The 18,792-nt window shown below is 36.4% G+C and overlaps 1 protein-coding gene across 1 annotated transcript in view; it reads right to left on the bottom strand.

Moving 5' to 3' along the window:
• The window catches only part of LAMA1 (laminin subunit alpha 1), a 98,993-nt gene that overhangs the window by 24,009 nt on the left and 56,192 nt on the right, over positions 1-18,792 (bottom strand). Inside the window, exons 23-40 of the mRNA XM_077184316.1 lie at positions 17,648-17,884; positions 16,408-16,551; positions 15,882-16,061; positions 15,088-15,273; positions 14,853-14,980; positions 13,705-13,825; positions 13,408-13,545; positions 11,571-11,692; positions 10,575-10,661; positions 10,137-10,330; positions 9,034-9,176; positions 6,093-6,191; positions 5,000-5,111; positions 4,669-4,831; positions 2,166-2,376; positions 1,820-1,936; positions 1,559-1,722; positions 807-945 (exon numbers count right to left, since the gene is read on the bottom strand). Coding sequence (XP_077040431.1) covers positions 807-945; positions 1,559-1,722; positions 1,820-1,936; positions 2,166-2,376; positions 4,669-4,831; positions 5,000-5,111; positions 6,093-6,191; positions 9,034-9,176; positions 10,137-10,330; positions 10,575-10,661; positions 11,571-11,692; positions 13,408-13,545; positions 13,705-13,825; positions 14,853-14,980; positions 15,088-15,273; positions 15,882-16,061; positions 16,408-16,551; positions 17,648-17,884 — 2,685 coding nt within the window. The remainder of the gene's footprint in view (positions 1-806; positions 946-1,558; positions 1,723-1,819; positions 1,937-2,165; positions 2,377-4,668; positions 4,832-4,999; positions 5,112-6,092; positions 6,192-9,033; positions 9,177-10,136; positions 10,331-10,574; positions 10,662-11,570; positions 11,693-13,407; positions 13,546-13,704; positions 13,826-14,852; positions 14,981-15,087; positions 15,274-15,881; positions 16,062-16,407; positions 16,552-17,647; positions 17,885-18,792) is intronic.

Genomic DNA, 18,792 nt, shown 5'->3' with positions numbered 1-18,792 from the left:
GAAAAAAACTGGAAAAACACCTTGAAGGATTCATGCTGTAGACAGCTTTAATAAGACAGAGTGCTATATAAAAATATACAAGCTCACAAAACAATGTGAATTATTTTGATCCCTGTCATGTAAAAATGCATTCTCATATGTTTGCTTGTGCAGGTATAACGTGAGTGACAAAGAGATATGAGGGAGGAAATAAAATTATAGGAAACTGTTAAGATCAGATTGGGAACTGGTCTGGTCTTTCTAACCTACTGTTTCAGTAACAATCAGATAATCTTTGAAGGCAGAGGGATGGTAGATGAGACACAAACATACATTTGTTATGAAATGTCCTCTACTAAGCAAAGTAGCTGTGGTTGGAAATACCCAGAGAGAAATGGAAGAGGGATAGGTAAAATAAGGAGATCATTGCATAATTCCACAGGTGGAAGGGAGCACTAAAGGTTTGGTAATTTAAGTTCTACAGGAATACATGTCAAATGTCTGATAAAAATCCTCACAGAATCAAGTCCAGTCCAGCTAAACATGCATTAGACATTAAAAAGCAAACAAAACAAAGGGAAAATGGTACTGTGGCAGAGAGAAAAGCAACGTAAGCAGAACTTGAGATGTGGTGTCATTACTGCCTTGGAGTAGTGATTCAGGATACAGTACATACTAGCTGGTGAAACAAAAACAACAGGCTGCCATCAAGGACATGCCTCCATCAAGAAGACTCAAGTTTTCAGCAAATGCAGAAACAATTAGAACAAGTATTCCTAAATGAGAAAGGAGAAGACATAAATTAAAGTACTAAAATTGGTACTTACTAAATCCAAGGGGCCATTCACAACTCTAGATGCATCATCTGCCAAACTTTCTGTTCTTTCAATCACACTTTTAACACTGGAGTGAGTGTAGATAGCAGCAGTTGTATTCAGAGTCACATTTCTTACTCTGGAAAGGTCACTGAAGAAACAATTAACAAGCAATCCTGTTTTCAATCAAGCACTGAGTTCCATATCTTTAATTACAACATGCACATCTTTCCAGAATACACGATGCATTCTGAAAAAATCGAGCACACCTTGCCCAAGGTTGCATAAGGGGCTTTCAATTCATTATTTTGAACTGAAAGACCAAGTTAAAAGGTTTTCAATTACAGGGCTTTTCTCTATTTTGTTAGTTGCTGTTCTGCTTTTTCCATTGCATCTCTATTTTTTTTCTCCTAATTTGTTCCCTTTTGCCTATGTTAATTTTTTCAATTTATAAAGACCCTTAGAACAAACAAATCATATTGCCTAAACAGAACAGAAACAAGCCCCTATCTGAAACTCAAAAACTAAGTACAGACACAGGTTCTAGGAGGAAATTATAAGCATCTGAAATCTCATCTACATTAAATTTTGCTTTATTGAATTTATCTAGCAGTGGTGAGGTCAAGAATTGCTTAATGTTACTCCTACCAAAATTTTATGTTTTCAAAACATGGGCAGGGAATGAGTTTAGTGAGTTAAGCCTCTACGTATTAAATCTGACACTAATGTAAACCTCATAATTTTGTAATTATTGAGTTGATCACCTCTCTAGTGCATCTGCAAGTCTTTGGAACTGGGTGGCATGTTCCTCAGCTCTGTATACCAAGTCAAGCACTCCTCTCACAGACATCTGCATCACCAGCTCATCCACATGATGTCGCAGTTTGGCGTTCCACAGGACCAACCCATCCTGGTGGACTTCCACATTCTGCAAAAAAAAATGTTTCTCTTTTTTTTTTGGTTTTGTTTCACTAGCAAAATAAACTTAAGAATCTCTAAGAGGATGTTAAAACTTTAGGACTTACAAATGTAGAGTTCTCTACATCTTGCGTAAGAACAGCAGCATCACTCAGTAGCACCTCCCCTTCTTTAATGAGCATGGTCGAGACTTCTTCACCTTCCTTTATTTTTAGCTTTTTGTCCTATAGCATAAATCAAGTGTTTTACAGCAGGCTGATAAGCCAGCTATACTGATGAATTCACATAAGATAATACTGTGGTTTTCAAACAGGGGTCTGGTTTCCTTTAAATTTTTAAGGTATCGTATATATTAAAACACTTAAATATGCTTAAAATGTAAAATATCAGCTTTTTAAACACAATCACATATTTGGTATTTCTTATGCAGCAACACTGACTGTCCAATCTTACATTTAACTCTGCCAGGTTGCTGGAGATGAGAGGAAACAAGCGATGGGTCTCATTGATGTTAGCGAGCGCCTCGTTCACCAGGTCCTGGGCATCCTGCAGTCTGCTGTTCTGCTTTGATAAGAATTGGCTGGCATTCATTATCAGTTCAGCAACTTCCTGCTGGGGTTTGAGATACTCTTTCTGAACCTGGGTCAACAATTTTTCTGCAGCTCTGAAAAAGGAGAGGAATCAGAGCTTAGAGAATCAGCAAAGGAGGAACTTAGGCATGGATTTCTTAAGGAGAAAATGGTGTCATGTGAAATTAATTTATATGCATCTTCCTGCTAAAGTCTTCCATTTCTTTCTAGAATAGCATACATGGTGGTTTAGTTATTCATCTTACCACACAAAATTACGACTGCCTGGGGAGAGGACAGTAATACAGTTCATAAACTTTGCTTGTAAGGACTAGAGGGAAAAGGGGTGAGTATGAATCGCTTTTGTTTGGACTTGATTTGGGACATACCTGTCCACATCAAAATCTCAGTGAAACTTTCCTCTGGGAGTACTCTATATCCTAATTTTAGTGATTTATATTTTGAATGTAGGACCAAAACATCATTTACAGGGATTGACATTGGAAAGAAACAAGTAACCAGAACTGAAAGACATATATGCAAGAGTCCAGAAAAGTTTAAATATCAAATAAAAATAAAGAGTCTCATTAAAATGAACACTGATATGAACAATCTCTGCAGTTATATTTTTAATCAGCAACAGAGATTATCAGGCAAATATTAAATTCTCCAAAATCTGTCAGCTGTTAAGTGCTTCAGCCATTCTATTTGGGAATATTTGCATCTTCATTTGAACACTTTCCAGAACTGAAGGAACAGAAATTATAATTATCCTGGAAGTTTATTCCTTCGTTTCTCTTCATTTCAGCACATATGCTGAACATGGCAACTCCTGAAATGGTATTTTTACATAAATGTTTGTCCTTGTTAATCTGAGTGCATATAACATAGATCTTTAGCCAAAGTGAAAGAAACCTACTTTATTTCACAGTTATACACAGCAAAATGCATTCCCATCTTTCTTACTGAATAGCAGATGTGCATTTGCATGTATTTCCTAAAACAAAAAATTCAGAGTCCCTTCAATCAGAAGCCACAGCCTTAAAAAATTACAAGATCTAAAGTATTTTACAAGTCAATAATGGCTTCTGTTTCAGCATAGAGTAAAAACGTTATATTCCAAATTGTCTGGGGCCTTTGCCTTTCATGGCAAATGTGTGGAGACCTCAGTTACAGATGCTGCCTAAAGTACATTATCACAAACTCAGTCCACTGTGACTCATGTGGCAACATCTACTCTCTAAAAAACAGACTAGCAAGCTGCTTATTTAAATAATTTTTGAATTTACAGCTGCATTTCTTAAGAAATTCTGCAGAGCAAACAACCTTATAGAACTTATTAGCTCTCTGCTTCGATCTGTCAAGGGCCCTTATCAGAGAGCTTTCAGAAATTTCAACAGAGACTATAATTGAAAAAGTTAATTTTCAAACACCTTCTATAACAGCTCAAAAGCTGTTGATGTTGAAAGTCAGAACATGCTGTTACTATGGAACAACACATTTGGAGACATATTTGTAGTTCCTAATAAGAATAAATGGTACATTTCTGGTCCATTTTCATGTCTGTATAGTTTCTATACAGTTCTATATTCAGCAGAAGAGTCTACACAAACACTCTATCCTGCTTAATCCAAAGCACTTTATAAAAAAAAAAAAAGTCAAATTTTCAGAAATATTCTACTCTGGTCTAAATCCTGGTCCCTGAAGCCAATGTTAACATTCCTAATGTTTTGGTGTGATATAGCATTTCTGAATTTCTGAAAGTGGAACAAAAGATTTGCTGACTTTTGGAACAGTAATTTTTTTATCTTGCCAAGTCTGGCAATAAGCACTAATAGTGACTATAAAAGCCATTTCAAAATAGCCTTCAACTGGGGACAAATCAAGACAACAGAATACAATCCTAAGTAATGGCTCAGAATGCTCAAAAAATGCTTTTATTTGCAGATCTTTGTGTTACATATTCCAGTGACAATCAATTGTCATGTCCTCACGCAGTCCTGACGTGTCCTGGGCTTGCAATTGACTGAGACAGTTTTCAGCCAAAACCAACACAGAGACGTGTATTAGGGTCAGATCTGAAAGAATCTGAAATCAGTGAGTCTTTTGACTTATTGCAAGGGAATTTTGTATCACATCCAAGTTAACAGCCCTTACTATTGATTTTACAGACTTCTAAAAGACTTTATTATTGATTTGTATCACATGGGATGACCAAGTACCACCAAATCATGTAACTTCAAAGCAAAGTTCACATAGCTCCACCTGGGCTAACTATCATACTGCCACTTATTATGGCAAAATGTTTCTCCAGATATCTCCTCAAAAAAGCAGTGTTGCATGGCAGAGACATATGTGAAATAAAGTTTTTGGTGCAACAGGCTTACTTTAGGACTGTGGTAGCATTATGGTGCTGCTGAGCAAAATCCTTCTTGCGCAATGCATCCAAAAGGGCAGAAATATCATCCTGCAGGCTCTGAGATGTAGCATTTGACAGTGGCAGATCCAGGCCCAGTGTTTCATTTAGTGACAAAGCAACTTCAGCAAGTACTGAGGAGGAGAATAAACAATTTAGTCAAACCATTTAAAAAAAGGAACATATTTGAATCCCCGGTGCAAACTATAGCATTTTCCATGTAGATAGGACTTTAGGAGTTTCAAAGGACATACCCTTACTAAATTTTATAAAGAAATGGAAATATCTTAAAAACAAGATACCTTTGATGGTTGTATGCACTGTGTCAATAAAGCCAGTCAGTTCTTGACTTTTATTCCTGGTTTTCTGAGTCATTGTGTCAAGTTGCTGAGCTTTTTTCAAAAATCTAGTTGTCTAGAATAAAATCAGAGATATTTCACAGTTCTCCTAAAACTCCATTGTACCAAAGATTAACCTGACTCTTGACTATGGTTTTACGCTTATTTTCTTAATACTGAGAATATTTTAGTTTAAGAAAACAATGCTTTTTTGGTAAAGTAAACCTAACTGCTTTCAAATCTCTGATGCTTTCATCCTTGCAGATGCCTTAATTGTGTTTAAAGTTCCAGACTCTCAGATCAGAGTTATCAATTACTTCCATAATCAGTAAGCTGATAATTAGCAAAGCTATTTCTTTAACTAAGTAAATATTATAGAATTTTTTTAGCTACAACTAATGTTTGTTAAGAAAATCACAGTTCTGGATACATCAATATTAATGCAATACAATAATAGCATTCAGTGAAGCACCTGGTTAGATTGTCTATACATGGCCAGAAAATTATAAGAACATTTGGTAAGCAAATGAGATCTAATGGCTGAAGTACTATGGTCTATTTCCTACCTACAATTATTCTTCTGTTAAGACTGGATAAAGAATACAGATGTTATCTATCTTTCCTGTGAGACTTTAGCAGATTTATTTCTCCTGAGACCATTTTAAACATAATACTATGGGTATCAAGGACTTTTTGGTGAACATTCAGCTATGACAGAACTTTTAATTAGCTCCACATATGAAAACCGATGAGAAGAAAATAAATCACTCTCTCCAGTTTTAGGAAATTAAATGAAAACAGTACTAAAAAACTTTTAACTTTAACAGAAACCATGTAAATCTCCTGGACAATATCATAAACCACTATCATTTGCAGAAGATTTCTACAAAGCAATTAACTCCCCTTTTCAGGAAGACTACAGTACGGACTGAATTCTTTCAATGAGCTCTACAGATTTTAGATGATTTCTGAACAAGTTTCTAGCATTACACTATTATGCTATGAAATCTCAAATGATTTCTCCAGATAGGCTAAGAATAAAGAAGCCAGCACCTACCTCTTCATGCAGGTAATCAATTCCACCTGATAAATTCAAAAGATTTTCTTTTGCTGTATCTAACGAGTAAGTTGGGTCTTCTCTAGGAATTATAGACCTCTATAAGAAATGAGAAGTGATAGCTCATTGTAATTTGAAGACTTTGTTGTGGGTCCAGAAAAGTTGGGAAGAAAATAATTATGCACACTATTTAGATTATTTATATGTTTGAAAGGACTGATTTTCAAAGCACACCAGATGACAAAGCAATTACATACATACAGTTCATGCAACACAGTGTACCATCTCTTTAAATAAGCAAGAATCCACCCAGGTTGTATTTTTAATTGAGTAAAAAGGAAGGAAGCAGCAGTTCTGCATTCCTGATTCTCAATTTCTCCACAGTCTGAGCTGCCCAAATAAACTATTTTGAGGAGTTCCAAGGCCCTTCAAATTAAATATTTCATCCAGTCCTACAGCTGCTATCATTTCAGCAGCCGGTCCTATCAGAACAGCTGCACTAGGGTGTATCTGTGAAGATGACCCTGGAGATCAGCAGTCCTGTGGGTCCCTTTGTCAATGAGAAAGAATAATAGGCTGCATTTGCCTTCAAGGTCACCTCAAACCTGCTCCATGCAGCAATAAATAGGTTCATTGTACCCAAATCTATTATATTTGATACAGTCAAGGCCTGCAACAGAATACCACTTCTCTGAAGATGCAAAGACACTTAGGGCATCTCTTACAGGGAGAGTAAGTCTAGCAAAGGTTATTTTTAGATTTTAGATGTTTTAGAGCCAATCATTGTAAATACAATAATAATTTACATATATATATATATATATATATACACACACTGACATATAAGTAAAATCCAATTTTTTTAAAAAATAATACACAAGAGTATCCAGCCTTGTGTCAAATGGAAATTTCAAAGTCTTTTCCTCAGCATGAAAAACAAGTGAAAGAGAAAGCTAAAGCTCTTGAGCCTTAAAGCCCAGCAGATTTCTTTAAAAGCCTAGTTTAAAAAAGCAGGACAGGACAGCAACAAAGTTACTCAGGAGGAGTAAAGCAGGAGGCTTTAACTAGAAAAACAGAACTACTGAAGTCTTCCAATGGACAATCTGATTTGATAATGTTGTCATTACCAAAGGACCCACAGAAAGGTACAAAACAGAGGAAGTAAAGTTCCTGAGCTGCCAGCATGAGGCAGAGGCAACACAGTGAGGGGACAGCCCTTCAGGGAAGATCTGTAATTCACAGAAATAACCTTGGGGATTTTCTGGCCTCCTGCCATGGTTTCTTTGGTACAAGGTAAAAGGCAACATAATCTTTAAATGTCCAGAAAAAGGAGAATACCTTCTTCTAAACAGAGAAAGATTTCAAGACTATCAACTTACCCCCACAATTCAGTTGTTTAAAAAACACCATGGCCCAAATAAATGAAATTTCATGAGTCACAAGAAGTTTTATATCACTTTAAGCACCCCACTTCTAATACAGTGACATCTGGCTTTGATTTAATTTTAATATTGAAAAAATGTATATACTAAAACTTAAAAAGTAAGAAGTAGAAGCTTACTTAACTACTTAAGGTGAACTTACTACAAACTTACAAGAGTTAGGAAAGCTAAACTTACTTAAGAAGTAAATAGAAACTTAAACTGCCCTTATTTTTACCTAAGATTTGACTTTTCTTTGCAATATAGTGCTCAATAAAAACTACATATGAATAATGTTTCCAAGTAAAAGATGATGATGCAGGAGCAAACAAACACAAACTAATTATAGAAAGCAAGTGAATCCTTGAAGTATTACAACAGTTCAGTACATTTATGCTTAGGATATATGGGAAGGGAAGCATAACCGAAGCTTTCAAACTAAAAGGTTAGCAACTAAAATTAAAGGATAAGAGTACCTCTGCTGAAGCATAAACATGTAATTTAATAAAGTTTGCCATCAATTATTGTAACTATTAACATTTAGAAGTACACTGATTGCAACTCAATCTGCCTTATATCTTAAACAGAAGAAATTATAATTCAATATTTTAATTTGCTGAATTTGACAGTGCAAAAAGACTCACATTATTTTGATTTTCCTCTGATACGGTGAAATACAAAGAAGATAGCTTTGTTTCCAACTCAGAGCTTTTCTGCTTGACTATTACTGAGAAGACACCAAGAATTGTGCTTATTTTTAGTAGTCATGAAAAAGGGAGGTTCCTGTTTATCTCTGTTTTTGTGCAGAGGCCACATGAACCTATTTCTCAGCAACAATAAATGACCTTCTGCAGTTGCAAAAAGTGGTATTTCATGCTTTGTTTAAGGGGGGGAGGAGCTGAAGGGAAGTTAGCCCCAAGCAGTCTGAAAGTGTCCAACACTGAAACATTCCACCTGACTTTAGTGTCCTGAGATGAAGGATAGAGTAAAGCACTTGGACTGCCACACAGCCAAAAAGAAAGCAAACTGCTGCACTCCAAGCACCCTTGCAAAGGAAAAGCAGTACATCAATCCAGGGAAGGACCCAGGGAACTCTAGGGAAACCCCCTAAATCTATGCCTTGGCAGCTCTTTAGCAAAGGGACCAAAAAGGGAGAAGACCTGGCCTGCTGTTTCTATTTCACCACTGAAAGTTAATCCCCTTGCTAGCCAGACTTAAGAAGGCACATAATCTACACAAAGCACATACATACAGCACATTCAGAAATTCAATTGGTGATTGAAAAATATATCAATCGATTTATTTAAATGCCAGTGCAACAGATGAAAAGAAACTTATATATTTGGCTGCCTGTATATTTCAACAGCAAACATAATGGTCTTAATCTGGCCTTAATCACTTACACATAATCAAGCTATGAACTTCAGGAGGCCTTCTGTCAAATTACTAGCACCTGTAGGTGGCTGCAAGTTTTGCTTTAAAAGTGACTGAATATTTCTGCTGTTGATGTGTTCATTTACCTTCAGATGTTGTGTTGCATTCTCCAACTCTGACAATATCCCATAGGGCACACGGTCAATGCCAGTGAGGTTCACTGAAAGCATGGCCTCATCGAGATTGTCCAAACTGTTTAATAAAACTCCTGTGCAGTTGTCATCACAAGCTAAATAAAAAATTTAAGGAAGCAGTATTATTATTAAAATGAAGGCAAAAATACTGCACTTTTGATTTAGATAGTATGTGCCTTCATCTTCTGAGTTAGAAGTGATAAAGTATAATAACTCTGAATGTACAGATTTGCAGTCTTGCCTTTCCCTTCTTGCCCAAGAGTGAACTTATTCCAAACACATTCTCCTTAGTTTAGCACACATTAGAGCCCTATTGGTCCTGCTAGCTATTGAGCTGCTTGCTGCATTATAAGCTTATTGAGCCTATTTAGCTTTTTTGCAATAAATCCATGCTGAAGCCACTCAGTTAAACAGGTATGGCAGACAGGAAATTCAAGCCTACAGTCCTGTAATTCCATTTATTTCTCAGATTTTTTTTTTATTTATACAAAATAAAACCAGAGTTCTAAATCCCGATTCATTACAGAAGCAGATTGCTGTACTAGATGTGCCTTTCTGCTACTTACACTCCCATAAAGAATTATAAGAGTAATTATTGGGGGAATATGACTTATTATTGGTGGAGAATGCCTATAAACCTGGCATAATTCCAAAAGCATTATTACAGAAACCTCACATCCAAAGGGTCAATGACATAGGAATTCAGGATTTTTCAATAAATAAGATATTATATGGTCAGCAAAATTCTTGAAATTATCTTTCCTTAAACTTGTTTAAGGCAGTTTAAGGATTAACTGCTTGGCTGATGTTATGATCTCTACTGTAGTTTCCTCTGCATTCACAGAATGGCTGAGGTTGGACGAGACCTCCAGAGAACACCTTCTCCAGACCTCTCTGTTTTACAGAAATAATAAGTTGTTAGGGTTTCTTTCCTTCACAGAGAGAACAGGGCCTGACATCATATAAACCCATCCAAGGAATAACCATGTGCACATAAACACCACTGGAGCAGACCACAGCCCCTTGGGAAAGCAAGCAATTTGAAAAGCACCTACAGACACACTCGTCCTCCAGCAGAAGGTGCCTGGGCTCACACTCCTGGCAGAGCTGTCCCGTCACCCCCGGCTTGCAGAGGCACTGCCCGGTGGCACTGTCGCAATTCCCATGAACGGAACCGCCCGGATTGCACTGGCACACACGGCAGCTGCCACCAGGGAGCTGCGGGGCACCGTAGTAGCCAGGGGAGCACCTACAGGGAGGAATGGCACACTGAACATCATGGAGTATTCATCATGACATCAGATGCTACATGTACTGACAGCTTGGGGTTGTTATGAATAGTTCAACAGAAACTAGCAAATCACTCCAAGTCCTTGAGCACTCATTTATACACTTATTTATGAACACTGAATAATCTGAGTGCACATATGGCTCATATTAACCAAACTGTTCTGGGGAGTTGGGAATAAATTGGAACATCATGTGTAACTCACCTTTCACAGTACTGTCCTTCATATCCTGGGAGACAGGCATCACAGTGGTAATCATGAGCACCTTTCAGGACACAAGTGGGACTAAAACTAGGGGAAGGATAAACAAATACCTGCTATCATATAATACCATACAAAGACAGATAACACCCTCAGCCACGGGTTAAATACTGTAAGCAACCTTCTGTTTAATCTGATTGCATTTCTCTTGAATTTGTACTTTAAATTAGTTAAGTTTGGTTGCCCAATGCAGCTCCATTACTGCAGAACATGCTAGAGCCCATTATGGCCTTCCTTTGAAAAGGTAAGACAATGTAAAATGGATGCTCTATGATATGGCTAATGCATGTATTTAATTGAGGCTGGCATGAAGACACAAGAATTGCTAGACTCTCATTCTGACTCAATTATACAAAAGCAAACAACAAATATGCTTCTTAAGCTTCTGAAAAAAACCAGCCTGTTCAGCATTTTGTCTTTCAAAATACAATGTTAACTGCTCCTCTACCAAACAAGCAGATGTATAAATTTCAGACAAAAGAGTGTTTGTTCTTCCCCATGGACTGATCTCATGAAAAGTTCCTGAATTGAGTGGGGATGGCTTGAATCTTTGTAAATACAAAAGTAGTGTTCTCTGAATGAAGAAGGAGACTCACATTTGATACTAAACAATGTCACAGGAACTTAGTCAACTATCAATAAAACAGTCTATGTGTCTGTTATAGTCTTAGAGAAAAAAATTACTCATCTATCACCTAATATTTTATTTTAAAATTTCATACAGTTCAGTTTAGTTTCATACTAATACAGCTCAGAATGCAAGCTCCATTTACTAAATAAGAATAGGCAGCATTCAAATGTATAAAAATTAAGAACATCTAACAGTAACCAACCCCTACTGCCATAGTGTAGGAGGAGCAGAAGGAGTAGGAGGTTGGACAAACAACACAAGAAATGGGAATGGTAAAATGTGCACTGGATTTAGTAAGTCCTGGTTACCTGATAGGGTTGGCTCTGGGACAGGCACAAGGAGAGCAGTCACTGGCAGATCCAGTTACTTTCCCATAGTAGCCTGGGGCACAAGCACTGCAGTAATCACCAACTGTGTTATCTCTGCAGTTCTGAGACAAAAAATTCAGATGGTTTAAAACAACAAGAAACAACAGGAATAACTTTATCTACTTTATCAATACATGTGTACAGATTCCAACAATGATCTCTGCATGTCACTACTCCCTGGTCAAAATTCTCTGAGTGAAAAAACTTTTTATGCAAGCAGAATATGCCAGCATATTTTCTCTTATGTGAATGCCCCTTCAGGCAGGCTGACCTAATTTCTTTTTTAAATTTCCATAAAGTCTATGTATTTTTGCTACTATTAATCAATTCAGGTCAGGACATCACAGTACAAAACAAGAAATCCTAAAAAAACCCCAAAACAAAAAATCCAAACAAAAGAAACAAACAAACAAAAAGGACAAATTAAACAGAATACCTAGCTTTTCTGTTTCAGTACTTCAGCAAATGCTGAGGACTATCCGAAGTTAGGATTAGCAGACACTGCATTTTATTTGTCAAGAGCACTTATGAATAACCAGTGCTGTTAATATTAAAACACTAAATTGGTATTATAAACAATTTAACTGACTAGTCTCCCAAGTGAACAAAAATATTTTTCTGCTTCCCCCCCACTTTTTTTTCTTTTAACCTTTCTTTTTTCTTATTCTGTATTTCATATACCTGCTGGTGAGTATTTTAGGTTGGTTGGTGAGGTAAACAGTAGCAATGCAACCTCCTATTTTATGGGAGCAGCAGTCAGGTGAAAAACAACTCTCTTGCCTACACCACTCAGCTGGAAATGTCTGAGCAGTAATCCCAAAACACAGATGACTTGCTAACCCTCAACAAGAAACTAAGAGGAAGAATGATGAATATTCACCTCTGTGAAAGACCTATGCATCTTAGCCTTGCAAAAGTGAGAACTTTAGTTCTTACTCATGAGATACATACTTTTGTACAAACCCGAAAGCAAAAGAATGGCTTAGAAATGCCTGAAGGACTAAGGAAACTCACTTAAAAACTAACTTCAAGAATGAATTCAGCAGAAGTTGACTTTGAACTAACCCAGTCACCACTGGAAAAATAAAGCTGCTGGGGGAAAATAATTGGAAAAAAAATACTAAGCAATGCCAGGGAATGGATTTAATATGTCTTATTTGGTTAGCTGAGAATTTGCTGTCCATAGCCTGTCAGACCATAAGAGAGAGGAAATGTGTTAGTCATATGTGACCCCTCTTTGCAACCTTTGGGATAAAATGAGAAAAGTGAGCAAATCAACTTAGCTGAGGCATATTCCTACAATACTGTAGTCTCTGTGCTTAAAAAAAAAAAAAAAAAGCCTCATTTAAAGCTGCCCAGAGGATTCTTTTCCTGAGAAAGAATTTATCTTTGATTTAAGTCTGTGGTGCAGTATGGCTTACGGCATCCTTTATTTATTTTTTTTTTGTGTGCCTAAGCAGACCTTGTCCAGAAGCCCAAAAAGTCTCACAGAAAAACAGACAAATTCAACCAATATAGAAATAATATTAAAATTAAAATTAAAACTAAAATAATGAATGATTTTGAGTATGTTAATGCCCCCAAATCTTCCTAATTTTACTGAATGGACCATAAGGGAAACTATTCAGATTTGCCATTTTTCAGAGTTGTAGGGGGGAAAAAAAATCACATTTTATCCAAGTAGTACAGCTGTATACTTCTCCTAAAAACTCCTTGGACAGGTCACTGCTATTTCACTCAGGTGAAATCAATAGAAGAATGTGTAAGATGTACATACCAAGCACTTCCCAGTGTCAGGATCACAGGTTTCACTGTGGTTGTTGCACTGACATGGCACACAAGGTGCTAGCAGAGTGTGAGGCTCTCTTACATTGAGTTCTGTATGCCTTCCCCTGTAGTATCCTGGAGCACAGCTCTAGTTGTAAGAGGAGTAAAATAAAATTTTAAAGAAATTATCACAGTTATCAACGGCAACAACAATTTTATAAAGCAATAAAGTGGGGTTTTTTGGGTTTTTTTAATTTTTTTTTCTTCACACTATTAGACATACAAAAAAGATTCAAGGGTTCAGTACCTGACAGGACAATCCAGTGTAACCAGCAGGACACCTACATTGCTCTACAAGATGAGCTGGAGGTCTGCCTAGATGCATTTCTTCAAACCTGACTGCAATTTCCATTGAGATATTTGCAATTCTACAAGATAAATGCATAAGAGAGTATGAACATCTTAGGAGGCATGAAAACAAGATCCAAAAACATTTTCAGGCTTCAAGGTCAGGGCTATAATACATAATCTTCTATAATGCCCCATGCAAACATCTCAAAACCTGAAGATTTTTTTACTTTTTTATGAAATTAAAGAATCTACAACCAAACACATCAGAAATTATTAAAAGTAATAAAAGCTGATCCCTCCTCTCTCAGTCTGGAAAACTTCCCAAACCCACCATGCAAGCATATGTAATTCTTCCTTATCAGAAATATTAGACAACTACATTTGTCTTGCGCCACAATTTTGGACAGAGCTAACAAAAAGCTCTGTCCAAAACTGAGGGCATGTGAATCAAAAATAACACAAAATCTGGAGGTAGAATCAGACTTCTTCAGAGCTGTGAAGACATAGAGACATTGGGTTTTCATTGGATGCACTTTGCTTGTCTTGTTTGTTTCCAGATTGACAGATGAAATGATGATATCTTATCCCCTCCCTCACATTAGTAACAGTTCTCGACAAAATGGTAATAAAATGCTACTATTCTTAGGTAGGACTATTTTATTGCCATTGCTCAGAGTGTTTCAAGCTACAGGAGACATCTAGATTGATGTAAACCCAAGAACTCAGGGTTCAACTGAAAAAAGAAACAGAAAATTCAACATCCATAAAAATAAGATGGAAAAGGAATATTTTAGAAAATATAAATTATTTAACTATATCATCAGTCCTGCAGAACAGTGTGTCAGCCTGTTCTCCTTTGTGTGTTTTGCTATCACAGTAAACAGCAGAGTCATTTAGTGCTTCACAAAAGATAATTCAAGAGGGATTTTGCTGCAATTAAAAGTCATAATTTTTTTTTTGTCAGAGGAAGAGCAGAAGTCATAAATAGGAAATTGTAAATTTCTCTGAGGTAAGTCTTTACTGTACAGCTCAGTTGGGGCTATTTGTAAATTAAATTACAGTAAATGCAATACAATAAATAAATGCAGTCAGAGGTTGCTTTACCTGCTTTGCTGTAATCCTTGGCCATAAGCTGCCTTGATAAGGATGTATTCAACATTGCTGAGCACAGACATGAAGTCAGAACGTAAGACAGGCTCATCAGACACAGAGTTAAAATACTTCCAAGAATCCTAGGGAAAGATAATACATTTATTATTATTATTTATTTATTATTAAAACCAGGAACATTCATGTTTACTTCAAGGTAATGCTGTGTTCCTGCTGTGTTTTGGCTTACCTCCTTCATTTCTACTTCCTTGTCAGTTCTTATTCCATTTTCTGGAGAAGGGATGTCGACATAGATGACCAGCTTGCTGGTGTGACCTCCTTTCATTAGAATCTGTGGCTCAAAATTTGAGGTTCCAAAGCCATCCAAAGCATAAAAGGCAACAGTATATCTCAGCTTCCCTCCATAGGCCATGAGCTGTTTGGATTAAAAATTATTACTGTTATTTATTCTAAGGTCTGAGCTACGAGTTGAAAATATCTTAAAATCATCTGTAGACTGGAAAACTGCCAGTCCATTGAAGAATTGGCAATAAAACATGAAAATTGACTTAAACTCTGTGGCTTTTCCATCAAGGTTAAATACATATTTCTAAAAAGCAGTCTTAGTTTCTTTACCTAGAACCTCTCAAGGTGTGCGCTCAATTTACATTCAAATCGTAAGCAACAGAGATTCCATGATCTATATACTGATTCTAGCATCAAGGTTGAAATTTTTTTTATGTTTCTAAAATGACACCAAATATATCATTTTTTCCCCCCCACAGAATCTGTGAAGTAATTAAATATGGGTGTTACCAATTTACAGGATCAAGAAAAATCTTGGTAGGAAAGGGTAATGTAAATATATTGTTTGTGCTTGCTATATGTGAGTTCTATCACTGAATAATTACAATATTATGACCTACAAGAATAGAACTAACATAGAAATATGTTATGAAGATAAAGTTACTATTCTAAAGTAAAGGAGTGTCTATCAGACAACAAGGTTATCTACAAAGCATTCCAATTATGTAACGGTCTTACCTGGTCTCCCTGAAACTGCTCTGGCAACTTCCAGTAAAATGTTTCTGTATTTAAGTATTTTCTGACTATGGCAGCATCCAATAAAACATCAGGAAATTGTGAAAATACTCCTTCCACTGTTCCAGTCAGGTTACTTTGAGCTACTATGTGCAGAATAGTCTGATTTGGAGTTAATGTTATCTGCAACACAAAGAGCAAAAGATTCATTCAACAAATATCCTGTTAACAATTTTAGCTGCTTTGAAACAGTCAATAGTCCATCTTAAGAGTAATAAATGCCCAACCCAAAAAACTGGAAAACACACTTGATATTTACTTTTTTAAGAAGTGAAGAGAGAAACACAAGGTTCCAGAAATAAGAGTATGACCATTTACCACTTGCTTTCTTTTCTGTTCAGACCTGTGACACTGACCCCATAAGCCAGTCAGGACACTCAGCCTGGTCCATTAAATGTGCACACCAGCGTGGTACCTAACATGAGGAGAACAGCAAATTGTCTCTGTGTGATTGTATTGCTTTACTTACAGGGATTCTCACATGGTCTTCTAGTTCTGAACAAGATGTGGACAACCCAAAACAGAAGCATGGAGTACATCCTAGTGCATTGTTAGCAGACAGACCAAAAGTACCAGGTTTACACTCACTGCATTGTAGACCAAAAACATTTTCCTGGAGGACATTAAAAAAAAAAAAGTAACAGTACACTCATAATGCCTCTCTATCTAAATGAAAGATTATTATTTTTTGAAGAAATCTTAGTTGTTACATAAACTACATAGCAGAATATCAATTATTGTATGCAATCTGTTTTACTGTGCAATACATTACTTTTTTCTTTATCTTCCAATGCTGTTTTGCTTTCTTTCTTAAAAAAAAAAAAAAACCAAAAACAAAAAACACACACACAAAACTCCCCACAAACAACCACAGAACATTTAAGTTAAGCTCATATATTTGACTGTCTATCAAAAATTAGCAGCTATGTCTTTCAACTCAAGACAGAATTTCCTCCCAAACGTGCAACTGGAAAATGAGCTCTAAAAGCCAAATAAACTGCTCAGTATGAATAGGAATCAAGGGATCTATTCCCAAGTGTCTATTTTTGCACTCAATTCCCAATTGGTGAGCTGAACCTCAAGAAACACCCAAAACTACAGTCACTGCCCAATGGTACCTTTAACCAGAGATTGGACAGACACTATGAAGGCATAAATTTGTTGTCTTGAAGTAAGTTTTCTATCAGTCAGTCTTTCAAAAAATGATTCCCATCTTTTCAGAAAAATCCATATATGTGTTTTTAATGTTTCCTCCCCTATATACAAGAATATCAGAGTTCACTATTAGCAATATATCTGAGTTATTCTTAAGCACTGTCTTTGGTTCCAGCAAAGGAAATTAATTCGAACTCGCAACATAAACGTATTTCAAAAAACACTGAGATTCTCCCATTCATATTTATTGGTTTCTTCCTACCATTATAATTTGAATTTTCAAAAAAGCAGGCTGCATCATCTAACTAATGTGTTGTTCCCTTACCTAATAAAACCAAATGTGTACAAACAGAAAAACTTCAATGGTTTTGAATTTTTCCTGACTAATAGTAAGATCTGTCACAGGAAATTCTTTAGCAATGATCTAGGTGTACTCATAAATGATGGAGATTGCCTTTTGAAGTCCTTTCAGGCCTGTATCTTCCCTGACTTCAATGCAATCAATGTCTAGAAAGGACCAATGCTTTCCTAGAAGGGGCAGAATGACTCGGTACCTTGCAGGTGCAGACACCAGTTTCTTCTTCACAACCACAAACTCCTTCGGTGCCATTACACGTCTCCGCTTTGGTTCCACTCAAATCACAGTCACAGGCAACACAGTCCGGGTAGTCCCTGTAGCCCAAGGCACACCTGGAACAGTCTCGTCCTCCAAATTCAGTTTTGCACTGGCATTGGCCTGTCAACACATCGCACTGGAGACTGGCTGAACCAGCACTGCTACAGTTGCAAGCCTTAGTGGAAGAAAAGAAAGGTTAATAAATAGCAGATCTTTTAAAAAAATTTCTTACAGGAGAAACAGCACAGTAAATTAAAAAATGACCCTTAAAACTCAGTGTTTGTCAACAAATACTGTACAATAATAAAAGGGAAGAAATTCCACACAGAAATGAGGTTGTTTGGTTTGGTTTTTAGCAAAGAACTGCATTTCCAATAAACAGTGGATGGCAAAAAGTTAAATAAACAGTGGATGGCAAAACCAACTTTGTTGGTTCCCAAATAAGGGTTGGGAACCAAAGGAGTTGAAGGAATCTGTTCCAGAAAACAAAAATATATCCAAAATACTTAATTTACAGTACTAGTAATTGAGTACAGCAAGTAAATAAAATAATGTTGTATAAATTCTGAATGAAAGAAATCTGTATCATCATTTTATAAATATGACAGAAAGGAAAATCTTAAAACTAACATTCTGTTAAGATTTCAAGAAGCATTAATAGCTTCTGCATCATGCTCAAGCTAATTTTACTATTTGATGAAGAACCAAGAATCTCATTGCATCCCAAAGGTGGGAAGCTCAACATGCAGTTGCAACTCAGTACTGAAGGAAAACTGTTTCCTGGCAGAATGCATCCTTCATTATGCAATCAGTAATATGAACCTGGTATTACAAACGTGCAAAGTGGGTGTACTTTATTTGTCATTTTTTTTTTAAGCAGTTTGGATTAGCCTTCACTCTTAATTTCTTATCTGTGGTTACTTCACAAATGCAGTTTTGGTCTGTGGTTATTTCTAATTGAACAGGCAAAAAGTACATTCAATCTATCACTATCTACTGAGCATTTTCCCTGAGTTATTTTGCTCATCAGCTCTCTGTGAGATGAAAAGCCTTTACCTTGCCAAGTCCTGCATGCCAAGACCC

Source organism: Agelaius phoeniceus, chromosome 1, assembly GCF_051311805.1.
Source record: "Agelaius phoeniceus isolate bAgePho1 chromosome 1, bAgePho1.hap1, whole genome shotgun sequence".
In the NCBI taxonomy this organism is placed as follows: Eukaryota; Metazoa; Chordata; class Aves; order Passeriformes; family Icteridae; genus Agelaius; species Agelaius phoeniceus.
This window is presented reverse-complemented; position numbering and strand designations above follow the sequence as displayed.